Raw genomic sequence first — 27,883 nt, 5'->3', positions numbered from 1 at the left:
AACTAAATATATACATATCTCACTGCTTTAAACAACATTAGATGAAACATTAGATAACAAAGACTAAAATAACTATAGAATTTAATATATTTACATGAAGGTAGAATTATTCTTAAATTGATATAGCAATAATTACTATTACAGAAGTCCTGAGATAGAAGTTTACAATGACTTAAACAAGCACTTTTTGAGAAAGTTAGTTTTGTTCCTATTTCTAATGTTGCATTTTATTCTTTGCTTGTAACTGCACTTTACTACCCACACGTCTGTGATCATAGAAGGGTTCAGGTATACCATCGCGTACGCCTATTGCTGTTACAGCAGCAAAGCCAGTTCCAGCTCCTAAAACATTTAAGTCGTGGCCCACTTTTCGTAAGTAGTTTTGTACACTTTGAGGTACTTTAGATTCAGTATCTATAACCATTGGAGCCAGTTGATGATGTATACGTCCGCCATCTATAGCTTCAGACAATGTATCATTGAAGATAAGATATTTAATGATAGCCTAAAAAATATAAGTAAGAGTAGAGCAGTGAAGTTATGAACCTTACTAAGATTTTTATCTTACCGATACGACAGATGTGGTAATTTTAGTGCCACCAGCTGCACCAACCAGCATACGCACATTACCATTTTTATCCAGTACAATAGCTGGACACATAGATGACATAGGTCGTTTACCGGGCTTAATGTAATTTGCTGGAGATGCCGGAACACCAAAACTATTTATTACGCCCGGTGTAGAGAAATCATCCATTTCATCATTCAAAATTATACCGGTACGTTTTGAAGCTACTTTTGAACCAAAACTGTAAGAATTTTTCTTTTAATTCATAAAATTATTTAGTATTTGGAGTTATTTACTAGTTATTAACAGTACTCGTTATAGTTATTGCATCACCGTTTGGTGCTAAGACAGCCATATTTGCAGTGCCATGATCTTCCTCTACTGTGAAGTTCGCACCGTAGTATGCATAATCATTAAAAGTTTTGTCATCCAAAATTAGAGAACGAATTTCTGCAGCGAAATCGTGACTTAATAAATTAATCAAGGTTTCGTTTATTGTCTGACTCATTTCCGATTCGTTCTGTAAATCACCCAAATTGGACCGTTGCCCATAGGCATGCTTGAACGTTTCGATCACACGTTGCCAGTAAATATCATGGTCTTCTGTATAACGTTCACTGAGCACATTAAGCATAAAAGCAATTAATGGGCCACTGGATGGTAGTGGAGTTGTGTATAATGTATAGCCACCAGTTATATTTGCTACCACATGGTGAGTATCTTCCCAGCTAACTCTGAAAAATAAATTAGTTTAGTAATTTAGTATATTATTTATTTGGATACACTGGAAAAAAACACATTTTATTTTATTTTTTGAAAAATAATAACTTAATTATTTAAAAATTCCATTATTTTACATTGACGTTGTGAGAACATTTGAGGTTATTCAACATATAAATTTTTGATAGTGAAGAGAGTAAAAATCGAAACCATTCTACTAATATGTCTAAAATTGATGATGTTATGTCGTTCCAACAGCTTTGTTGAATGGTGAACTCATTGGAGGTTTACCATTTTTCTCCAATAATAATCGGAGGTGAATAAGAGCTGTAATAAGCAACACTTAATAGTGGTAAGGTAGTGGGTTCAGAGAGTAAAATTACCCGCAGTGGAAACTACATGTTTAATATAGTTTTAAGCAGTGATTGTAAAGGTGGTGAAGAAATTTTTTGAGATTTACTAAACATATCTCTAAAAGAAGAGAAAAAAACCCTATGCAACTTTTTCCTTATGGTTATTTTGAAGTTTAAGATTTTATTTTTCTTATAGTTTCCTATAGTTTATAATAAAATCTATTGTCTCGCATATTTCTTTTGAAAGTGTGAAAGAGGGAGAGAGTTAGAACTTTTCATTTTTCTGATATTTATGAAATTTCAAGGTATATAATATTAAAAGATACAATGTAGAGAGAGAGAGTGGAGAGAAAAAGAGTGTCAATAAATAATTCGTTATCAAGTTCCTAAATATTATTATTTATGAGTGTAACTTACTTGTAATTTTTCAAATCGTCTTCTGTTATAATACCACCTAATTCTTGGATATCCTCCGCAAACATTTTACCAATTTCACCTCCATCATACATTGTACCCACACCATCATTAGCAATGGTGTTTAAGGTCTCGCCAAGTTTTGTACGCTTCATGGTATCACCTTCTACGTACAATGAACCATCTGGCTTCACGAATACTTCGGACATTGAGGGTTCATTTCGTATCTCTGTTTCTTCAGATACTAGTGCAGCTGCTAGATATTTAGATACGTAATGTCCTTCTAAGCATAATTTTATTGTTGGTTGGAATAGTGTCTTCCATGGCAAGCGACCATATTTTTTATGCAGTTCCCAGTAGCCCAGCAGTTCACCGGGCACAGCGCCAGCACGCGCCCCTTAGAACAAAAATATAATTAATTAAATAATCGCACTTATTATGTTAAAGGCGCATTATACAAATTAAGCTAATCATTTCAGAAATTGGGTATCATAAAACTGAGCTATTTTAGTTAATAATAAGTTATAAACATTAATGTGTAAAATAATAAAGATGCAAGATAAAATATTTTTGAAGTTGATTGTATTTCGTAATAATAAGAAATGTGCCATTAAAAACAAATTAAGATAACTTAATAATGTGTGAAAAAAGTTAATAGTATTTATTTCGCTATAGACAGCTGTTGTTGTTGTGTCGGCATAACTAAACGACTATTGCGAAACATGCAAAACCTAGGGTTCTCTTAGCTTTGATGGTTTGTAATATAGATTTCTGTATATATAATAGATAGATAGATCATTTCCGCACTGGGACTACAATCTAATAGGAGACAATTAGTAAATCTAATCAGAATATCACTCGTTAAGAAGTTCCTCATATCAGACATATATATATATTACTTATCAGAAGTTCTGTCACGAAACATACCTGTAACAGCAGTTTGTCCTAAAAACATATCCTTATGTGCGGCTGCAGGTGCAGATTCTCGAGCTATTAATGTCTCAATTTTTCTGGAAGATTTTTGATAGACCGTTGCTACGAAACCACCACCAATTCCCATGCTATGTGGTAACAATGCACCTTCACAGAGTAGCGTCGCTATGGCTGCATCCACTGCCGAGCCACCATCATCGAGCATATGACTACATTCATTTTGATTTTTATATTCATTTTTTGTATATATGCGTACATTTTTTTTCAGTCACATACCTGCCAACTTCTGCACAGCCTCTGCCATTTGACACAACTGCAGCTACAATTAGTCCTTCTTTATTCTTGCTCTTTAGACCAAAGACCAGACCTAATGTTAGTGCGGCTACCAAGATAGCAGCGATGACAACTATTATCACAAACTTTTTATTACAAACCAATCTATCAATGAAAATAAACATATGTATAATAAATAAATCTATTATTGATCTGTAGGATTTTTAAAAATAAGGCCTAATAGTATTGCCAATATAGATGTAAAATCAAAAGTCTGCAAACATTCGTAGAAGTTGAAATGAAGTGTTTGGTACGTAAACAAAAGCCGGCAGTTCAATGTCTTGTTAAGCTTATTATTTTTCGGAAAACTGGAACATCATAATGTATAACTGATGGCAGATAGTTCTACATGTTATGGAATATATCCAACGATAACATGGGTGTAGCCCTGGCGTCCTCAACAAAAGTGTGGTTGGAGTAAAATTACCGTATCTTATGTACTATATACCTTAGATTTGGGCTAGTATTTGTTCTAGAAGTTAAAGTAATCATGCGTGAACAGCATATTCCCTCTCTATAACAACATCGTAATAAAGTTACTTAACACTCTCGTTAGTTTGATAGTAGAGCTGATTCACTTTGAAGTCCGTGTAAGACATTGATTTAAAATTTGATTTAATGGGGTTTTTATACTATAATAATTGCAACTACTATACATTGTGACCGAAAGGTTTTCGGAGGTTCTCATTTAAAATTCGCGCGCTGTATATTTTTCGATATTTTAAGTTTATGTAGTTTGGCAGCACTGTCCTTAATTACTATGCAAAAATGAGCGCGATCTGTCGGACAGTTCGTTTACGGCAGCTGTTGAAACCAGTTCACCTCAGTAGTGCGTTGCGAAAAAAACAATGGAAAAAAATATTGAACAAAGAGTTTGCATCAAATTTTGTTTTTCGAACGAAATTTCGTGTGCAGAATCGTTGCGAATGCTACAAAAGGCTTATGGGGAATCAGTTTTATCGAAAACTCAAGTTTATGAGTGGTACAAAGCCTTTCAGGACTGTCGTACGACCGTCGAAGACATGCCGCGTTCTGGACGACCTTCGACCTCTACCACCGACGAAAACATTGAAAAGGCAAAGGAAATCGTGTTCAAAAATCCTCATGTGAGTGTTAGAGAGATAGCACGAGAGCTAGGCATCGGTCGTGAGATGGCTCGTTTGATTTTGGTGGACAATTTGTGTATGCGACGTGTCAACGCCCGGCTTGTTCCGATTCACCTCAATTTGTTCAACATTATCAACGATTTTAAGGCCAAACATTCAATAAATACCATCGAACAGCCACCGTATTCACCTGATCTTGCACCGTGTGACTTTTTCCTGTTTCCCAACCTCAAATTACCACTCAGAGGAACGCGTTTTGAATCCATAGAAGACGTAAAACAGAATTCGCAGAGGGAACTCAAAGCCATACCGGAAAGCGCCTATAAAAAATGTTTTTATGATTGGAAGAAACGTTGGCATTTGTGTATCGCTTCTAATGGAGCATATTTTGAAGGAGATAAAATAAATATTGATGAAGATTAAGAATTTTGCGTTTTATTTATTTATGACCGGAAACTTTTCGGTCACAATGTATATTTTAAAGAGCTGGATTTCATTTTCTCAAGATTAAGCGAGTTCAATACAGAAGTTATCGAATCGGTACGAATATTGGTACAAATATAAATGTCTTATTATTACCAAATTTTAAAACACTTAATTGCTATTGAAACCATTGTTTAATATAATATTAGAATCCGTAAATCAAAAAAGACTTATACTGGCTTTATAAATATTTTTATGGTTAGCCATAAAGATAAATACAATGGAAAAACTTGTGCCATTGAATGAATAAAAGCTTATCAGGTATTTTATACTTCCCATACTTTCGATTGACTTTTTATAATGCTATAAATAATATATTGTACTTTTCCTAGAACAGTTCTAACACGTAAATAAGAAGAATATATTAACAGTTTCAAAGTCGAAAAATTAGAATCAGGTATGGTTGATTTTTGATATGATAATGCGATATTTTAATCATATATACTCCATACTTATATCTCTTAGATTCCACTAATACACAAATAGATGATAGACTCGGCACTTGGGATAATGGTCACTCAGACCCTAGGATCTGGGGCCATTTCGATAGAAGAGTAAAGCTTAAAAGAACGTTGATTACAAGTGACATAAGATAAAGGCTCTCTATATTCGTTATATAGTGCAATCTCATTTTATTCTAACCGATGTAGCAAATACTGCACTATATTTGATCGTTCATATCATTTATGAATAAAACAAAAATATTACATTAAAAAGGCCAGTGACGTCTAATTAAATTTGCACACCTTATCATAAACGATTACATTTTCAACACGTCACACTCAATAGTTTTCAGACAATTCATGTCTAGATCAGATATCAAACGTGTGTACACCGCACATACAATAATTGCTTCGGTAGAATCAGATAAAGCAATTATAGTGCGAATATTTTTCTCACTTTTCATATAATTATTGATTGTAAATCAATTGTACATGACTTTTAACTTTAAAAGCGAGTCATTAGAAGTGTGCGGTCGTTCCAGATCGTACGAATTTAATACGTGATAGATTAATAGTATTTTTGGGTATTACAGTTGAAGTGCTCATACCATTAACAAGTTATGCATTTCTTATTTATATAAATAAATTAATCAGTAATGTTCTATATTTAAATATAGTTATGTTAATATTCTCAAGTGTTGATATTGGTAAGTAGAACCGCTATTATTCATTAGGACCTATATAGGAATATCAAATGTGCTCGTACAGGGGTTCTACTTTTATTGTAAAAGTGCAGAGTGGAGCACAGATAAAATAATTTATTAACAATTTTCTTTTATACTACAAAAGAAATATTCTTAATGTTATAATAACAGTTCAATTAAAATTTAAAAAATGTTAGGTTATTATGATGGCGTTGAATTTAGGTCAGTTGAGCTATTGTGTTGCAGCATACAGCTTGAAGGACTTAAAACCATTTCGAATCGTTAATGAAGCTCAAGATGCTATGAAAATAAAAGTAATTGTAAAAGGAATATTTAATCTTCGACATTGAATAATCAATAAACAGATTATAAGACTTAGGTATAGGAATTAACGAGGTACTAGCTCCCAAGGGAACGGCGCACTGCGACCATGGTTGATCTTTTGTGCTGCAACAGACCCTTACCGAACAGAAGACATTCAGCCTTCCAAATGAAAGCCAGAACATCGAACGTTGATAAACTCCTAATGTCAGAAGGGGAGAGTAGTTCTCAACTCAGTTCTCAACTCAGTTCTCAACTCAGTGAGTACAGTTGCCAGTATGTCGCTAATCCTTATCAACTTGTATATAACTAACTTATATAGGAAGATATCAGTAAAGTTTTAAAATATTTGAAATTTACATATATATCAAGTTCTCTAGAAGCTACATAGCAACGATATCGGCACCTCTTCCATCGTCTCTCACGTTCGCCTCCACTACTAAAGATATCGAAAAATTGTATATATAAAGTGAAATCACATCATTTCCAGTAAACTGATGATAGGTTTATCACTCTCTTAAATGATGAAACATAGTTTTTCAATTGAATTAAGATTATTGTACGTAATATTGTTAAAAGTCTTAACAAGAAGGTATCGGGAGTTTCAGATACAATATTGCATTATATTTACAAGGTGATTTTTTTAATAATAGTGGATTGCTTCAAGGTCGCTTTGGTAATCAGTTGTGAAATATTTTAACTGATTTAAAAGAATAATAAATCCGTAATAGAAAACAAGGTGCATTGGTTTAATTTTTGAATTTTGGAGTCTCCACTTTGATTAAACGTTTTATCAGCCGTTATCAGTTTCTAAAATGACGTCAACAAAAATTTCATTTACTCATATATGTTTATTATTATTTATTAGTGTAATGTGATGTTAAAATTCCAAAATTAATTTTTAATAACAATTACTTTATCTTTTGATGTTTCTGTTGTTCTTGATAAAAACTCCTCATCGGTATGTGAACTATTGTAAGAATTTATTTGGAGATATTTCCATTATTTCCATTGACAAAAATTTTTAATTAGTGTTATTGATATATAATTACTAATTTAGTATGTAATTAAGAATACGTGTCTAAAAAAAATATTGCTTTTTTTGAAATAACCACGCAAACTTTTATTTTTGGTCATATCAAGTTAATGAGGCATTCACTTATAATAAGTAATCGCTTCATTTAGGAAGAATAATACTAATGACTAATTTAAATACACAAATACCATATATATATTTTTAAAACTTTTTCAAAACTCAATTCTAATTATTGTACTGATATATAGGTATAACATTAGCATGCTGTTATGAAGCAAGATCATATAAAAGTGCTAATAGTTACCCTATATTACTTTGTCCACTACCAATCTGATTTGTCCTCAAAATATAAAATACCGACAAGATATTCCTCCTTAATAAAACAGAATATTGGTTGTTGGTAAGTCTGTGTAACTACCTCCCTCGGTGAAGGGGTTACAATATTCCCGAGGTAAGGTATGCCTGTCCTAAGAGGCGACTGAAATACCGGTACCACGCCGACACTTGTGTTAGAAGTGTGCATGGTAGTAAGTGAGATGCGACACCTGACCAGAAGTGAGTATCTGGTACTACGGGGATCAGTGGGCCCGGAGCTTCGGCTATGCTGATCAGTTGAGGTTAGACTCATAGTGGCTGTGGTTAATACCCAAACTTACGCGGGGAAAATGTTCAGTTTTGGTTCACATTCGGCGTAGAGTTGCGTATTCACCACCGGTTGCTACAACCCACATTGTAGCAGAGGTTTTAGATAGGCCTCTTATCGTTCTAAGATAGAAGTTATATCTAACACACATATCTTCATTGGTACCGGCGGAATTACTAAAGAGATTGCAATGGGGCGTTGAGTGATGCCTTGTATCAATACATCAATTACGGTAAACTCTATATGTATATTAAATCTCTAATAAGCAACTTTAATTTGCTGTGTCATATGTCGTCATAAAATTTCTTTCAAAATAGTGTGAGTATACAATTGAAACTCATTTAAAGATAATATATGTGTCTTATTTTAATATATATTTATATATAATTATTAATAGCTTATACAAAATTATTGTCATTATCAAATCAATTGTACAATCTAATCTTGGGGAATTTAATAAGTAAACAAATTTATTGCTCATTACTTTTTATAAGTGATATAAGGATTAACTTGTCAAACAATCTATTGAAATCTTAATTGATACTGGATTCAACAATAATAAATAAAATAAATGTTTGTTATGAAAATATTATAATTTAAAATTGTATATATACAAACATTTAATTATTCTATTCCATATATCTTGATGATTTAGTATCTTCACGAATTTAATGAATTCCTATCGTCTGTGCCAAAGACGAATTTAGTTAACTAAGCACTTAACAATGGATTTAGTACTGACAACGATAATAAAGTAGCATATATATTATAATTTAGTATATGTAATATATGTATTTTATATTTTAATATTTGTTTATATTGTATGTGTTTGAACAAGTGGTAAAAAAACTCATTCCAACAAAAATGTTTTATTAGAAAATATAAATAAAAAAGATTTTTTCTACTCAAAACAAAATATATATTTATATCTATTACATTTTTACTAAGATATTCACTTCAATATATGTATGTGTATTATTCTAACAATAATTTATAAATAAACATATATATATGAATGCATCGAGTATCTGAAAACTTTCCTCTATTGTTTAAATATATGTTTGTTTTCATATAATAAAAAATTTAATTATATTTATAGTAACTGATTAAGTTGCAATTTAAATAAGATATAATAGATTGTATGTAACAGATAATGAAGTCATTAACATCAAAATTAATCTTTCTTTGCTATTCGAATCCGTCTAACTTTTAAATAGTTTCTTTTGTCATAAAAAGACATGCCATTATCAGCAAGAAAAAATTAACCTTAAAAATTAATCTTTAGAATCTAAAAACTTAGGATTTTGGACTATCATCGAATAACACCGGTTCCAGAACAAAATAGTCTGAAAACTTTAATCGAATAATATTGTAATCGTTGTATTTTTCACCAGTCGAACAAATCTTTTAAGATAGTAGGCTAGCAAGTGTAATCATTATTCTATAATTTCAGAATTCATGCTGTTGAGCTATTCCTATTAATTACACGCCAGACAATATATAAAAAATCAAGAATAAGACGTAAGTGTTGCCACATTCATACATATTATAAATCTAGATAAAATACTTCAGTAATATTCATCATTATCCATTTATTTTTTTTTTACAGTAATGAGCGTAATGAGCGACAGAAGATAGCAATCGAATATCCAGTTATGATTCCTAAATACAAATTTTGTCAATACAGAAGAAGTAGCCTTTTGAAGGAAGTCCAGCATGTTTCTTTTTAATGGGTTTTCTAATATCATTTGGGTATTGAAGCTGACAGCTTCAAATAATATTACTACAATGATCATCCTTCAGCAGGCAGAGAAGACATGACGCCACCTTTGGAATGAAGTCAAGAATGCTTCTCATGGAGGATTTCTAAATATTACCCCATGTTCGGGGTGTTGCCGGCTCAGTGTTTTTCTCTGGATGCAGTTATCTTGTTCCAGGTAGAGACGACGTGGCGCCGCCTTGGCAATGATTCAATGGTAAGAGAAAGTATATATTCTGTACTTGCAAACACTCAGTCTGACAGAAAGGAATATTAAAATCAATTATTAAGCTTTATTCTCTCGATTATTTAAATAAAATTCTTATAAACTTTAATACCGAAGCGCATCATATCCGGTTTTCAAATATTCTAAAAAAAATTCATTCGTGTGGATTTAATAACTAGTAAATGTTAAAATCAAATTAATTATTTATATTTCAATATTGTATCTTATAATTTAGAAAAAATGTACAGTCCCACAAAACAAAAATATTTACTAATTATTTAAAAATTCTATATATCCACGAAGCTATCTAGAAAAATAAAAATTATCACTCAAAAAGATTTATAAATCATATGAATGTGCCTATAAAGAATGAAGTCTTTATATAAATCAAACAATATCAGTTATCTAAAACTCACAGAGAAAGAGAGAGAGGTATTCCCCCATATTTTAGCAGTAATAAATCAAAGTACACAAGATAGAAAAAATTATTTGCTATTGTTGATTATTATATCCATTTGATTAAGTTGCTTATTATGCTGAAAATTAATAGGGAAGTGATAAGAGAAAAATGATGCTATAAAAATTGTTAAATCCACAAATCTACATTAGAGAATATACTTTAGATTAATTTTCTTTTATTTTTTAAAGACGATTGGCTTAAATGATTAAGGTATTCTGTGGACATCTCGACAACAGAAGCTCATCACTTCCTTTTCAGATTCAATAGATCTACATATTTACTATACATGGGAATTGCACGGCCCGAATAAACGTATATGTTTTTTAGGTGAAATGATATGACTTAATGCCTTTAATTTCACAAATTTTTAAACAGAAGTTAAGTTGAATAAAATAAATTATTAAGTCGTAAATAAACAACTGAAGATGCACGTATTTTACAAACTTTAATAAAAACATGTTTATTTTGTCTGGGCTTTTTAAACTTATATATGAGAAAGCCTAATAAGACAAACATTCTATTTTTGAACCACTTGCGTTTTTAAATAACATCTTGAAGTTTAAGGCAGATAAGATTGAGTTTGAAAACGTTCTAAAATAATTGATAATAATAGCAAATTGAAAACAGTCACTCGATGATGTGTGTGAACATGGTTTCTGAACCAACTGACCACATGGCGGTAAGTTCTTTTTTTGAAGCTGATATAAATATATCTAAGCTTTGGATAGGGATTTCTCCTATCCGATGTATCAAAGAGCTCGCAAGACCCTGACTTCAGTGCTCAGAATTGACGCTCAAAAATCTGAATCTAAAAAACAGACCATTATTAAAAATTATTACTTTGAAATCTACACATCTTGCAAAGGTCATGGAATTGCTGTTATTGTAACTCAAACAGGCCATTGATTTTTTGACCCATAGGCGCGTGTAATAAATTCTGGACTTTTAAAGTAAGGGTTAAATTCAGTTAGAATATTTTTAGTGAGTTGTCTTGGCTCAATCGTTTGAAAACCTAGTCAAGTGCCATTCAACGGCAATAAAACAGGTGGAATGCTTGTTTCTTCCTTCGAAGATTTTTGAAACTTAGTACTGGCGCTAACTACCTTTATAGAACTAGTATAAAGCGTTATAAAACTAGTTTTTGGATTGATATGTACTTGTGAGATTATAATTGTAATTAGAAGCATTGTATTTTATATAAACTGTTTGGCAAGACAATATAAACAATTTATTCAAGTCAACGACAATAAAGCCGATAGATTTTTCAGCCTAAATAGATTTAAACTTATGATTAATGACTGGTTTCTTAATAGAATTTCCTGTTAACTACTACTTTTTAAAGATTAGGAGTAAGGGTTATCATTACTTGGAATATCTGTAAAATGCAGAATGAAAATTTCGTTTTACTTATCACTACATACCTTAATATTATCTAAGGAAACAAAGCCTAGCACCTATATACAGATTTCATTAAACTGTATAGGTTGAGATCTTGGAAAAAGATACGTTTTTAGGTTTGCCAATAGTTAGCTTCTGTAACTTCCTTCAGCGATAAATACAATAAATCTTATAAGTCGCATTGTCTCCGCCAAAAGCAATAATAATGATTATAGACCATAGAGTGAAAAATTCTCGTAGACGCTGACAATAATCCCTATTACTCCACTTGAGTGTAACATATAATATAGTTTATTTAATTTAAAGCTTGAAAGTATTTAGTAGTTTGATGAATTCCATTCACTCACAATCATAATTAGAAAGTACATAGTTTCATAAGCGTGTTCTTAAACGGGAGAGTCATAAACCTAACTCTAATCTGTAATGCTAACTGATATTGATTCCTGAAAAGTTTTCGTAAAAAATATATACTCACGTAAGTAGATAGAAGGAAAGATATATTAATTCTTAGTTTATTGGATCTGCGAAATTTCATTCATTGCTAGCACATATATATATATGCTTAAGCGATAATTATGTTCTATAATAATTATATCGCATAACGGTTCAAGTAGAAGGCCATAGAAGTGAGTAGAGAGAATGAAAAAAAAATTCCCAAACAAATATAACCTATCGTTCCATTAATAGCATAGCACATGAGTTGTAGGTAAAGCACGTCTTCACCTTGGATTGAATAGCAAAAAATTTTGTGAAACCCAGGGATACGCGATATTTATTTTGTTTACGTCAAAAAGTTTTTATAAATTTGCGGCTTATACATTTCTCACACTCCAAACGTAAATTTTATAAAAACTTAAATAAAATTTAAAAAATACGGGTAAATACGTAAATCCATGAAGCTTTTAAAACTCGTTTCGTTTTTTACAATTTTTTATAATTTTTGCAATATTTGCTTTCTATTACTTATTGAATATTCCATGAAGTCACGATCACGACAGAAAAAAGCAGTTAAAATTAATTACAAAATATTCAGAAACTATTTAAACATTTTCTAAATAATTCCAAATAAAATGCAACAATTAAAAGAGAATGAATTAGTTTACACGATCATTAGTTACATTTTGTCATTAACGTTCGAAAAAATAAAATAAATAAATATAGAACAAAATTAGTTAACTTTTTTTAACTAATTAAACACTTTTTTATTTAACTTTTAGTAGAAAAATAATTAAAAACTTGAAAAAACATTAGACGTCCATATTTTTCCAATTTAATGCTTGATAACGCGGTCATTTTTATATAAAAGTTAATTATTGCAATAATATCCACTTACTTCATTTTTTCTAACAATGAAATTTACTTTAATATTTTAAATTTTAATTATTTAAAATAGAATGCTCAACACTCCAATATTTCTTCCCCAAGGACCTGCAGAAGTATTATTTATAAAAAGCTTTGACCTGACACCGAAACTTTGTTCTGGGCACCGCACGAACTGTACCCTCACAGCCGTGAACGTCAACTGATTGTTTGCTTGAAAGCCCCACATTAAAACCTGTCAAGATTAATAACCATTTAAAAAAATGTTAACAAAATCTAAATTTTCAATAGAGCGGCACACCGGAGAGCGCAACGATCCAATAAGCGATAAGTTGTTGATCTACTCTACTCTCACGAAGTCTGTGCAAAATTCTATAGAATTTATTATTTTTGGTCTGTGTTATCAGGTGAAAACTGCCGTTTCTGAAGGTGTATTTTAATAACAGTTCAAAAAGTTCTAATTAAAAAAGTCACTCTCTCTGTACTCTGTACTATAATTTAAGAGAGTAAGTTTAGCTCTTAAAACAACATTTTGATGCTCAGTTAAAGATATATATTTATTATCTTTGGTTCAGGTTTTTAGGCAGAGAATAGATGATATGTCAGTTTTATAGTTTGTTATAAAATGAATAATTGCTTTAATTGTTTAAACAATTTAGTTAATAGCAATGTGCTCAAGTGCTAAAATATACAAAATCGATGTAGCAATGGAAGCAGTTTTATTTTAATGAGGAAAATTATGTGATATGAACGTGTATATTTAGAAATAAGTTACTGAACAAGATTTTATATAACGAAATAAAAATCTCAATGCTAAGTAAACTGATATATAACCAAATAATTCGACCGTCACTACTATTAGGATGCGTAGGGTTTAGCAAGGCCTCAAACACTACTATTTGCCAGTTAGAAATTGCACAAAGCCAGGCTTTGAGAAGACTTTTCAAGGTACCATGTTACATTAGGACGAATGACAACCTTAGCGACCTCAAGATTGATCCGACTAAAAAATACATAAAGGATAGACAGGCTTACCAACACCGCGTTATCGAATCTCAGAATGATTACAGGTTCCTTGGGGAGGTATGCAGATGTGAGATCAGTTATTGCTTAGACTGATGAAGTGATAAGAGAGGGGTTATGAAGAAACCTTGCATAATTATTCAAAATTCTTTGTATTGTATTAAACAACTCAAATATTTTTAAATGATAAAAAGATAATATTTTCATAATTTTGACAAATTTTGAGAGCGAATAATTACATTTTGGAAGTAAAGATGGAACGCTAAAAGAAACGATGGATGGAAACCCAAACTTGTACCTCACTGAATATATGTCTAGAATAAGAAACGATGACCTAACTTACTATCATAAACAGATATTCACGATCCATAGATATTTTTGTTTAAATGTTTAAAAAAAAATGGGAAAGCGACGGCGCTCACGATGTGACGATGGTCACAGTAGAGGAAAGTATAATAGAAAGCGAAATAACTTGGATGTTTGTCGCATATTATATAAAAATTTGGAGACAAGAAAAAAGTAAATTTAAAAAATATAAAGGATAGATAACACGAATACAAACAGGTTGGCCTGTGGGACGACATATCGGCGGGAGTGAAAATCCGTCTGGCACAGTGTCACCAAGGTGGATACTAGTTCGGAAAGGAGCAGAAGTTTTTATTTTGTGAGCGTCGCATATAATACAATATAATACAATTGTTACAAATATGTGTGAAGGGTATTATATATTTTAAGACAATGTAAAGTAAAATATCAAAACTTTGAAAAGAAATAAATAATTAGGTAATTAAAATACATATCAATAAAATCTAATAATTTCTATAAATTATTCGATATAATTTTTTTAATAATGCATAAGACGCACACAACCAGTTTGATTTCAAGGCGAAGCCGTTTTAAGAACGATTAGAGAAAGTTGCGAATTAGCAGTACCGGTTTTTCCAAAAAGATTCTTAACGAGTCTATTTAAAATATTCTAAAGCAGAAATGTTTAAAATTTAAAAATGAAAAAAATAAAGTCACATTTTGTTTATATAAACCATGCAAAGGCTGCAAAGGTTTATTCTAGAATTAGCTTAAAAGATCTTGTATAACTGAATTCTTAATATTCCAATTGCTCTCAATATTTTCTGAAAACATCCTTCGCTACCACTTATGATCAAAAAACACACTATATATATTGAATTCGGTAAAAACTGCATACGGTCAACTACATGTCAACTTCACTCCATCCTGTCGTCATCCAAGTGTTCAGCCATTAACGGTAGAGTTAAATGGTGACATCGCCAAAACTAACATAAAAGAGATAGTTATTAAGCAAAATATGAAGGATGTCATGATCATAAACACTGAAAAGACAATCCAACTAGTCTGTTTTAGGAACGGAAAACTGTCGAGCTCTAGCAACAAAAAAAAAAATAGTTTTATTCATATTTTAAACCTATCCAACCAAAACTGATCAAAAAATATATTTTGTTTTATTGAAAATTTTTTTCTGGTCCCAGAATTGCTTCACTCTTTAAAGCAGTAAAGAATGTTATATTCTGATTTATCTATATGTCATTCTCTGCGTCATATATAGATCTCAATATAGAAAAATTTATAGATTTGTCGGAGAGATTCAATATACATGTTAAGATCAACTAAAACTTACTGGCATAACATATCTAAAACGAATGGGTTTATACATATTATTGTATATCTTAGGTTATGCATAATGGTTTTGGTCTTTAACGATACCAGATGAAGCAAGACCTCTACAGAGGTATGCAGTAGTCTTCTTATAGGATTTTAACGTTTTAAAAGTATTTGAGGAGAGCTTGAAGTTTTATTCCAAGAATCTTTATTTTACCTTCCCAAATTGTGGGACCCCAAACATATTAATCTTCTTTGCAATACTGCAGAATATAAATATAACAGACGATCTAAAGTAAAGAGTTGTCTCATTTACTCTAAACGAATTCGAGAGTATTTCTTTTCAGCATTAACATTTATATCTGGCATAGATATAGAAAGAATAATCAAAGGCAGTAATGTATCACTGAATTTTTAAAAATGAATGAAGAAACGCAAAAGATTATGTATTTTAATACAACAACAATTTGATAGGTATTGTTTATTAAATGATAATATTAAATTTTAAATTAATGAAAACCTGTCTTATAATTATATTAAGTTACAAGAATTGTGCTACCAGGACGGCGACGATCACAAACTGGTTCCGTTTTTCCTGATTTAAGACCGATTGCAGTCAATGCTGAATATGCTTTGTCAGGTAGTAAGTAGTTGAGATGATGACCAACCTTTAGTAAATAGTCCCTTGTGGATTGTGGTACATCTGGTTCGATATCCACTGCCATTGGTGCCAACTGATGATGAACACGTCCAGCGTGTACAGATTCATCAGTTGATTGATTCAGCATAAAGTAACGGAGAATAGTCTAAAAAATTCGGAATCTATAGTGAAATTAAGACAGACAAGGGTATTTAGCTTACTTGTGCCACTGATGTTGTGATTTTTGCACCTCCGGCTCCGCCAATCAAGAGTTGTAAATTTCCGTCCTTGTCTAGTACGATACTGGGGCAAGTTGATGACATGGGAATTTTACCTGGTTTAATGTAATTTGCTGGCGATGCGGGTATGCCGTAAAAATTAACAACGCCTGGAGTGGAGAAGTCATCCATTTCATCGTTTAGAATTATGCCAGTACGTCTGGAACGAACTTTAGCACCAAGACTAAAAATGCCATTTAGTTAAAATAAAATAATTCAAGACAATATAACATTGCAACACTTACTGACTATTAATTGTACTGGTAATTGTAATAGCATCGCCATTTTGTGCTAGCACGGCTAAATTAGCTGTTCCATGATCTTCTACATTTGTGAAGTTAGCACCATAATATGCCATGTCTTCGAATGTAATATCATCTTTAATAAGAGCCCGGATCTCCGCTGCAAAGTGGGGATCAAGCAGTTGGTTATAAATTTCAGCTACTTCGGGGTTAAAACGAATATCTCCCAAATTCGTTCGATGACCGTAGGCGTGCTTAAAAGTTTCTACAACTCGATGCCAGTAGACCTCTTCACCTATATCTTTAGCTGTCCACGGTTCCATAACACTTAATATAAATGATAATACCGCACCACTTGAAGGTAAAGGTGATGTGTGCAATGTGTAGCCATTAGAAAAGTTTGTAACAATTGGTTGTTCCCAACGTGGTCTATAAGAAAATCATGAATAAAAAGATTAATTAATATTGAAAATATAATATATAATACATCGTACTCATAAGTTTGTAGATCTGCTTCAGTTATAATGCCACCCATGCTTTGTATATCGTCTACTAATAGTCTGCCAATACGTCCACCTCCATAAATTGTTTGCGGTCCTTCAACTGCAATGGCTTCTAAAGTGTCTCCCAATCTTGGGCGGTACATTGTGTCACCTTCTTTATATACTTGATTATCTGCGGGATTAATGAATATTTCTGCCATAGATGGTTCTTTGCGTATGCGTTCTTCATGTTGTTGAAGCACATTTGCTAATTGTTTTGAGACTGTATGGCCCTTCCTACACAATTCAATTGTTGGTTCAAATAGTGTCTTCCATGGAAGCACACCGTATCTTTCATGCAGACGCCAGTAACCAAATATTTCTGTAGGAACTCCAGCAGATAATGCGCCTAAAATATTTCGATGTATTCAATGTTATTCGTTATTAATTAAAGAAGTCGTTTTATCGGTACCCGTAATTTCCTTGTCGACGAACATGGTTTCAGTTGCGGCCGCTGGTGCTGTCTCGCGTGCAACAAGCGTCTCTATTTTTCCAGTGTGTTTAGTGTATATCGTTGCTATAAAGCCACCACCAATTCCCAAACTATGGGGTAGTAATACACCTTCGCAGAGCAATGTTGCAATCGCGGCATCAACTGCAGAACCGCCTTGTCGCAATATATTACTAATAAAAAGAGGTTTGAATGGTAAAAAGCAAGTCGACACTAAATAAGTGATTTTCATCGTATCCTACCCGCCAATATTAGCACAATCTACGCCATTGGAAGCAATAGCACCAACTCCTGGTTTGTAGGCGTCGTCCTCGTTATTATTGGGGGCTAAGCCATATATAAGACCCACAATAATTCCCACGACCGCCGCGGCTAATAAAATCCAAACCCAAATTGCGTTTTTCTTAAAACAGTTACTGCAAAAATAAATTGTTTTAGCGGATACTTTTCATACTGAAAATTTTGACATATTTGCGGGTAAATCGAAACATTTCATTTGTAATTTAATTTAGAAAAAACAAAAAAAAAATTATTTAAAACTTTTTTTTTTTTTTTCAATGATATGCCAACAAAATAATTTTATTTCTGAAGACTGATTATATGGATATACTTGCTTTGAATTATTAAGTAATGATGACTTTTCTGAAGGTATCATTAGGTCGTCCCAATCGACCAGTACGAAGCGTTCTTTATTGAAAGGTTGAATTTTTTCAACAGATTTTGTTGGAGAAATTCCATTTTTCTCTTAAAAATAAGAAAAAAAATTCGCCTACTTTTCTTGGAAAGTTTATTTTCATAATTGAACAACTACGACAATAACAGGACGAAACACATATCTGATGAAGTCAAATTTCTTATTTTTGGATTGTTTTGGTTCATTCTGTCAACTGACTTACAGTATTTTGCAATATATATAATAGTTTTTTATATACTTTCTGGGGTTATGTCAGGTCCTTACCACAGGGATTTATGATAGGCAGCGAGCATATTTCCTAGTTTAGTTTTTATCAATATAGAGCTTTCCTGCTAATTAATTCATGGAGGAATGTCTTAAAAACAAAAAATTAAAGTTGGCAATTTCTATTTCTGTGCTTCTAATATTTTTCTCTACTAATTTCAGATGCAGACATATTAGAAATTTTGTTCTCGTCGTTGAAAGAAACTCAAATGTATACCTGGAGAAGGAGTAAGATTAAAAAACAAAACAATAACCTGGTAAGTCCCAACATGATCCTTGTTACTGATTGTTCCAAATTGGCCCCCTCTGGATAACTACAATCATTCATGAGTAATGATCTAATGTGTATAACGAAACCTTTGTCATGGACATAAGAGGTTATGTTTTAGGCTGGGAACCCATTATATGAAGTATCCCCCTATGAAAACAGAAAGGAAGCCCTGGATTAGGTTAAATTCAGTAATTTCGCAATTTTTTATAATTGATGTTTGCTACGATACCAGCTGGGATTAAGTTAGTGCTGCCAAAGTTGGCCACATAAATTTCAATTGACTCATGAATTTTTTTTTTTTTTTGAATTTATATAATAATCCTAGATACTTTTTACACAGAATATAGATATTAAACACAGATTTTGTATGAACCTTGGACATTTTTTTAGAATAGTTCCGAACAGTAATAACTTCACATTGTTTAATAACTTTTGAATTTATTAACATAATTCTAAATTTATATATACACCCAAAACTATATATAATTTTAGTGTGATATATTATTTAAAGCTCATGTCATCACATCACTAAATCACTTCAAAATTCACTTACGCCATTATTGCTGACTTAAAGGATCAAAGGACTTTCAGCAAAAGTTAATCGTTATAAATCGGTATAAGTGATTTTAATGAATTTGGGTAAGTCCCCAAATATTTATTTTCCCGACACAATTCGAACCGTTGCAAGAGTAAAAACTAAGGCGAATATTCTTCTTCAACTGACGGATTAAGTCTACAGTCTGAGTATTTATTGTATTGGTCAATGCTTTCCATATCTTCGAATAAAGAAAGCTTTAAAGATAAATAATTTAATTTAATTTAATTACGTAGATTATTTAAATGGTTAAAATATATTTTTATTAATAAATAAGATAAAATGTGATTAGAAAATAGATAATATATGATATCTCTAAGTTTAGCAACAGTAAAATGAAGACCTTTAGGTAAAATAGTAATAAAATAAAGTAATTTCTAATAATAATTGAGGCAGTTAGCGATAGAACTTATGTCTATAATTCGCTGTTGAAAATAGTTATTATACACTTGGAAATAATCTTTAAAGGATCCTAGAGAAATATTTAATTATATGTTAAGTTATTGTAAACAATTTCAATACCAGTTCTGGTTTTAATATATTTGAGCACTGACGTCTCTTTACCGTACGTGCACTAAACTAATACTAAATTTTAGTAAGGGATCTATAACTTTTAGAAAAACTCTGAACTGACCCGAGAGTAAAATTTTTAAATATATATTACTATGTGCTAAGCACGGTCGGAAAGAGTAAAGATACGACTTACTGGATACTATAATGTAACTGACACGTTCTAGAAACTTTTTATCCCTCTTAGACAAACTAAGACCTCAAAACTAATCCCTCTTAGACAAACTAAGACCTCAAAACTAATAGCACTTAAACCAGAATAAACCAAATAAGTATACATATATATATATTGTATAACAGATATGACAACTAATAAAATATTATAGTGGACTATTTTATTCATAAATTGAAATAATGTAAATAAAGATATATAACAAAAAAATCTAAATAAATTTTTATTGGGTTGAACAAAACTTATTTCCCCATTATTTAGCTATTTTTACAGACCCGTTCTATAAATCTAGTAAGTTAGTCAAAATATCATTTACAAATTAAAAATCTAATAAATCGGATATTCATCTAACTTATATAGCTATTGAATAGCTATTGAAACGGGACCAGATCCATCTACCCGTTCATAAAGTATAGAGTATAGGGTTACGGACGAAGAAAACTGATTATATTTGTATATGATATTGTTATATGATAATGATGTGGGGCAGGTGTAGATATGGCGAAAAATCAGGATTGAAGGCAATGAAGGTAATGCTATGCGTTTATTGCTATTGCAAGAGTATTAATCGTTACGAGCTAAAACTAAAAAATGTAGATCAATTTTAATATAAATTACAATAAAAACTGATTTATTATTTAATTTATATATTTTTTATTTTATTTAATAATTTCTGTACATTTCTTTAAAAATATAAACAAATATTGTAGACAATAAAAGCTTTAATTTGTGATTTCCCCAGCGAGAATATTATTTAAGAATTGCAAAATATTCTTTTCATTTTCGCCGCTAATAAACACGTTTTTAAATTTAAATATTTTTATTTATTTATTTATCAAAAATTCTATTAAAGATAAAATGAAGAAGTTAAGGTCGCCTAATCTTTTGCTAATCTTCATTCTTTATATACCATATAATACGCCTATATGTACAGTTCTGTTCCCTCCATTTCGGTGTGATAGATTAAATTCGAATCTTTTGTAATACTGAAGCAGCTCGTATTATTTTAAAAACACTGACATCATTTTAAGAACTTCAATTCAAAGTACAGAGGGCAAAATATAAGAGCTTTCATAAATTAGTCATCAACTTCCATAAATCCAATGACAAATAGGTAAAAAATAATAGATTTCTTTTTCTAATTTCCAGATATAATATATTTATCGAATCGCAGTTACGTCAAACAAACATTTCTTTTCAAAACTTATTTAAAATCAATGAAAGATACTTTGTTGTTAAGGACGAAGCAGGCTTTCTCTGTCTTCTATTTTTCTGATTAGATCTAAACCATTTTTTAGATACTGCAGATACCGCAGGTGTTCTAGCCTAATACAGGCGACAACTTCACACAGCCATATAGTAATTCTGTTTTTTTTCGATTTTCCATATTTTCTTGACAGAACATTTGTTCACGCCTGAAAAGCATTTTCTTAAAATGACATAATTTGAAATGATAATATTTTCTAATAAAAAACATAATTTGAAAACTATTTGTCAATATGAATAAAGATTTAACCGCGTAACCATTTTCGTCAATGAAAATTTCCATCATTTTGCCATTTTGTGTGCTTTTAATTTAACGAAAAAGATCTCTCAGCATACATAAGCTAAGATGATACTTTTTAATATATCAGTCATCCAATTTGGAAACATCTACTGTCTCTTGTAATGCCAACAAATGGCCATTGCGGCGTACCAAACTAAGTGCTGTTTTCCTTAAACATTTGGTCTTCTAGTTGAAGTTAGAGAGATTGGTTAAGCCTACCTTTATTACGTCTTCCAGATAATAAAGTTACAGAGACACTGACAATGATTGATGAACTCCACCTTATCTTCAGTATAACAACTTTTGCATAATCTTTTTGTAAGCAGAAAACAAGCGATCAAAAGATATAATCAGGATACTCTTTCATCTATAACAGAAACCTACGAAATCATATTAACGTTGTGGGATTTTCATTTTTCCGAAAAACAAAACAATCAGTAATGGAAACCAGTCTCAGATCAACTGATAGGCGAATGATTTCATTTGAAATTTCAACCGCCACAATCGCACTAACAGGGTAAGGTTTTAAAGAGGACTTATAAATCCTGCTTCAAGGTAGTATAGATAGCATGCAAAACTGAAACTTCTTTACATTATTGGTGGTTTTAATAAAAAAGTGGGAAGCAATAACATCAGCATATTGACATAACCAGGACATAATATAATGGTGATCGTTTAATTAAGTTGTGCTTAAGTAACTACCTATTGGAGGACTTAATTCTGCCGTAAGAACAACACTTTATTTACATGGTACAGTTGAATGGCGATAAAGACAACCGAGAAGCACATAAGATAAAATAAAGAACGCTGAAATGACAGATATTTCGGCCAGACCCAGAATAATTATAGTCGTCGCAGCTCTACAATAGAAAATTAAGTTCTGGAGGACTTGTTGGAGGACTTAATTCTGCCGTAAGAACATCACTTTATTTTATATGGTACCGTTAAACCACGATAAACACAACAGAGAAGCACATGAGATAAAAAAAAAGAACGCTGAAATGACGGGTATTTTGGCCAGACCCAGAATAATTATAGTCGTCGCTGCTCTACAATAGAAAATTAAGTTCTCAACCATAGCACAAAAAAAAAAATTTATAAAAAAAACGTTTCCTTTGTCTTGTTTCTCATCAGCTCCAAATTTATTTCATGCATAAAATAATATAAATATTTTATAAATTTATTACTTTTTTTTTTGTTTGATACTATTATTTAGTATATATTTAATTTCGTATAGATATATATAACTTTTTTTTTGTATTTTTTAAATGAATTTCGCATTCATATCACCAGACATAATAGAAATTTGTTGTAAGTTTGATTTTTCTAAAAAATATGACACTTTAAATGTAATTAAGTTTTCCCTTTCAGTTTAAATATTCATTTTTACATATACGTTTATATATATATATAAGTTTCTTTTATGTAAAAGCATTAGATACATAAATGAAATTAAAATATTTTGAAAATTACACACGTATGTTCATATGCAGATACTTGTCGTAAGATACGTTATAATATATATGTATACATATATAGTATAGTGTATATGAAAGTATTTTATACATAATTTCTTAATTTTTGTTTAAGTTATTAAAAAATATAAAAAGTTTAGTTCGATTTCTATAACTAGGCTGACATACATAACAAAATTAGCATTTTCCTCATAAGCATATGTGTATATATATATATATATCATCACTATTTGAATATCATTCACAGAAGCCAGTATAAAAATATTACAATTTAGCCTACGAATCTTTTTTATATATTAATTCATTTTATATATATTTTAGTTTTTGTTTTTGTTTTTTGTTGTATATTTAAGATTAACGCTTAAATTTAAAACTATTGTATTTATTTCTATGTTAAATGTGATTTATTTACTTATTGCGTTTTTAACATTTTAAGTATGTAAATAAACATTTTTTTTATGGTTTGAGCACCTGAATGTATACAATGAAATTTTATTACATTTTATTCTGACTTTTAAATTTGGATATGTGATTTTTTTGGTTATTTTATTCTTTTTCTATTCATTTCAGTTTAGGTATTTCCACTTAATTTCTTTCTTTCTTTCTTTCTACTTTTTTTAATGTTTATTTACAATGCATGATTAAAAATATTTTTATCTGTTTTTACTGCAATTTATCTTTTGGAATGAATTTTGACACAATTTTATAATTATAATGTTTAGTAAAATAATTATTAACAAAAATTAAATTCTATAAAAATTAATCTTTTTGTTATAATAATTGTAATAATTAAAATAACTTTAGAAAAAACAATTTGTTACTAATAAATTAATAATAATTTATCTATTGTTTGCATAAATTTTTACTTTAATTAATTTATTTAAATTATAAAAATAAGTTTTTATAAATTATTTAGAAAATTTTAACTAATTTTATCTTATTTTTTTCTTTATTTATTGCTTAAACTAAAATACTTAATTTATTTAATTTTTTTTTGTAAAATCAGTATAAAAAAAACATCAATATTTTTTAATTTGAATTAAACTTTCATAATTTTTATTTATTTTAAATATCACGGCATTTCGCTGAGGTTAAAAAATTTCAGTTTAATTATTTTAAATATTTTTGTTTAATTTTTATTCAATTTCTTTCGTTATATAGCAATATATTATTATGTTTAACATTGCATACAGTAGGAGAAAAAATCAAATTATAAACTGAAGATTTCATCCCACCCATATTCAATATGAGATACAGTAGTACCTCGTTTATAATGTACTATAATGATTGGGAATGATAAAGAAAAGACAGGTCACTGTTTTTATCCCGATTAAACGTGATTAGCTCTATTACTGAGACTAGAAAAAAAATTGTTTTTGTTTTGAATACTATTTAATATTTAATATCATATTAAAATGTATTATATTATGTCTCTATATATGGAAATTTATTGAAATTCGACTAAAAATTGGGAAGATTTTGAATACTTGATTATATAATAAAACCATAAATTTAATATGTTTTTGTTCATATATTGTTTAGGAGATCGTTGCTAAATAATAAGCAAATTAAGTTATCTTAAATTAACTATTAAACTTTTTAAACTTTTGCAATGTTAAACACAATGTATGTAAAACTTTGTCATATATCAGATAAATAATACACACATTAAATTTAAAGTTTTAAAAAAATCACATCATAAGATCTTATTATTAACTACATCAATTAGAAATATATTAATGGAACTATATTAAAAAAAAATTTTAAAAAAAAAACAAAATATAAATTAAGACATTATTTCAGATTTTGCTATATTTATGAATGTTATATATAATATACATGTATGAACTTGTTATTGGATAATGGATACCTCATCCGTGGAAAGCTACACACAGACTTTAGGAATCAAGAAAATTTCTTACCTACTACTTAGGTTTTTTTTGTTAATTGTTAAATGATTTTCTAACGTATCTAACAGTTTTTTTAATTTATTTTAATCTATATGAATATTCATCAAAGGATTCAAAAATAAAAAATGTCTTAAAAAATATAAGAATAAAGATTAATAACATATTTAATGAATACGAGATAGCTACGTCTTCCGATAGGTAATTTTATCTAATTTTGTATCTAACATAAATCGTTCACAATATTTGAATAACTAAAAATTATTTAAAAATTAATAAACCCTATATTATTCTAAAAAACCAAAAGTTCAGTTAATATCCACAGTAACATTAGGATTGTAAATTACGTTGACATTTCATCATATTACTTATAGAAACATTTTGGCTGGAATACCAAACCCAATAAAATTATCTCATAAAATTTAATTTCCAATCTAAAAGCATATAATTAATTGAAGTAATTAAATATGCTTAAAAATTGATAAACCAACTTGTCAACTATAAAAAGAAGTTCTGTACGAACGTGTATCATTCTAAAGGATATAAAGAATACCAGTTACCCCAGAGCATTTATTGAAAATCGATTATCTTAATATGGTGAATGGAGAAACCCCTGCTTATACAATTAAATTATAACGGATAAAAATAAATATCAAAGAAATATAATTAGGATTTATAAATAATTTTTAAAACAACCCATATTTAACAAATACCTTTTTTATAGTAAGCTATAGGGAAGGTACGAGGGCGGTTTGATAAGTCAATGACTTTTTGAATAAAACAAATTTTTTTCGGCAAATAAACACTTTATTTTTCTATATTGTCAACTTTTAGCTCAATACATTTAGTCCAGCGTTTTTCTAATTTTCTTATTCCCTCCAAATAATAAGTTTTCTCAAAGCTCTCAAAATACGCGTTTGTTTCGGTAATGACTTCTTCTCATTCGAAATCTCTTACCGCCCAGCCATTTCTTTAGGTTTGGAAACAGAAAATAGTCGCAGGGGGCTAAATCTGGAGAATATGCTGGATGGGGTAGCAGTTCGTATCCCAATTCGTGGATTTTGACCATCACACGAAATTCACTTTTTTCTAATATCGTAAAAATTCACGAGGTTGTCTGCTTTGAACGGCCATCAAACACCAACTGAACGACGTAGCTTGCTCAAAATTAAAAAGTTGCCCACTGGTAGATTACAGCTGACATCTGCACTATTGCATTTGCAGTAATTGCGCGGGAAATTCAAAAAGTCAGTGACTTATCAAACTGCCTTCGTATAATAAGATACATCTTGATCAAACAATCCATAACGAATACAACATCTTTAAAATCATATTGTTACGAGTTAAAATATGAATATTAACTAAAATTAATTACAATTAATTAGCCAAAATTAAATTTTAAAACTTAATATTGAGAATGAATATAGTTTTTAATTAACCCAGTTAAGCCAATGTGTAAAACTTCTCAAATTTAAATAATTTTTTAAATATGCAAAAAAAAAAAAAATAATAAAACCCTATTATACGTATTTATAATTAATGGGAAAGTCTACAAAATGCTGCCTAAAAATAATATTATATATAGGTATCTATTATATATATGTATAGAAATTTTATGTAAATTATATATACATAAATCTGCTTATAGCTTTACTAAAAATAGTATTTTAAGTCATATTTATAATTTATATTAAAACTCCTAACTTTCTTCGCATTTATGATGCCCTCAATTTAGTAGCAGATTATAATTAAATTTCAACTTAAACTATTTGGTTGAATTATTAAAAATATTTTTATAGAATCTATTTAAATAGAAATTTTTTCTTAACACTGTTGTCCTTACTCGCGAAGGATTTTTCAGTAACTCTCACAAACTGTCCGTAGCACCACTGACACCGATGGCAATACCCTCATCGCTGTCTTCATTATTTCCAGCGACACCGTCACCATCACCATCACGGTCACGGTCACCGACACTGACGTTAACACTACCGCTGGCGCTAACATCATCAACACTGCCCGCTGGAAAATGCATTAAATTAGTATCGATGACACCGTTAAATCCCAAACTAGGTGGAGGAGTAGAAGTGGCCGAAACTCGACTGTGTGTGCTTATGCTGCTCGTGCTTAGTTGGTCATCAAATATATCAATATTAACAATGGTCGAATGTTCATCTATTAAAACGTCATCTTTAGATTTTTCCGTTGTCTTAATCGTGCTGTTATTTAATTTATTGTTAAGGACCACTGCAGATGTGGTATTCTTTAGGCTTTCCTCTAATGATTGTTGTTTAAATGGCTTAGTAATTTTTGCATTCGTATTGTTGCTCTTACTTTTATAATCGACGATGTCAACAC

General features: G+C 30.2%; 2 protein-coding genes across 2 annotated transcripts; both read right to left on the bottom strand.

Moving 5' to 3' along the window:
- Nucleotides 1–12: 12 nt before the first annotated feature.
- Nucleotides 13–13,433, bottom strand: LOC119671735 (glutathione hydrolase 1 proenzyme-like). The gene is made up of 7 exons (XM_038082496.1): nucleotides 13,234–13,433; nucleotides 3,265–3,426; nucleotides 2,983–3,197; nucleotides 2,059–2,452; nucleotides 865–1,302; nucleotides 569–809; nucleotides 13–505 (listed from the first exon to the last, which is right to left on the bottom strand). The coding sequence occupies exons 1-7, from the start codon at nucleotides 13,236–13,238 to the stop codon at nucleotides 215–217; spliced, it is 1,746 nt and encodes a 581-aa protein (XP_037938424.1). The 5' UTR covers nucleotides 13,239–13,433; the 3' UTR covers nucleotides 13–214.
- Nucleotides 13,434–16,355: 2,922 nt separating this feature from the next.
- Nucleotides 16,356–19,965, bottom strand: LOC119671736 (scoloptoxin SSD14-like). The gene is made up of 7 exons (XM_038082497.1): nucleotides 19,814–19,965; nucleotides 18,274–18,447; nucleotides 17,993–18,204; nucleotides 17,533–17,929; nucleotides 17,042–17,467; nucleotides 16,740–16,980; nucleotides 16,356–16,684 (listed from the first exon to the last, which is right to left on the bottom strand). Exons 1-7 carry the CDS (start codon nucleotides 19,816–19,818, stop codon nucleotides 16,415–16,417), a joined length of 1,725 nt encoding a protein of 574 aa, XP_037938425.1. The 5' UTR covers nucleotides 19,819–19,965; the 3' UTR covers nucleotides 16,356–16,414.
- Between the last annotated feature and the right edge of the window lie 7,918 nt (nucleotides 19,966–27,883).

This window comes from Teleopsis dalmanni, chromosome 1 (assembly GCF_002237135.1).
Source record: "Teleopsis dalmanni isolate 2A chromosome 1, ASM223713v2, whole genome shotgun sequence".
In the NCBI taxonomy this organism is placed as follows: Eukaryota; Metazoa; Arthropoda; class Insecta; order Diptera; family Diopsidae; genus Teleopsis; species Teleopsis dalmanni.
Note: the sequence above shows the minus strand (reverse complement) of the source record. Positions and strands in the feature narration are given on the sequence as shown.

Excerpts from the sequence above, each read along its gene's own strand:
- LOC119671735 (XM_038082496.1), bottom strand. Across the intron at positions 2,453-2,982 it reads AGGACAAACTGCTGTTACAG|GGGCGCGTGCTGGCGCTGTG; the intron begins GTATGTTTCGTG and ends TTTTGTTCTAAG. Across the intron at positions 810-864 it reads ACGAGTACTGTTAATAACTA|TTTTGGTTCAAAAGTAGCTT; the intron begins GTAAATAACTCC and ends AAATTCTTACAG.
- LOC119671736 (XM_038082497.1), bottom strand. Across the intron at positions 17,930-17,992 it reads CGTCGACAAGGAAATTACGG|GCGCATTATCTGCTGGAGTT; the intron begins GTACCGATAAAA and ends GAAATATTTTAG. Across the intron at positions 16,685-16,739 it reads TCACAACATCAGTGGCACAA|ACTATTCTCCGTTACTTTAT; the intron begins GTAAGCTAAATA and ends CGAATTTTTTAG.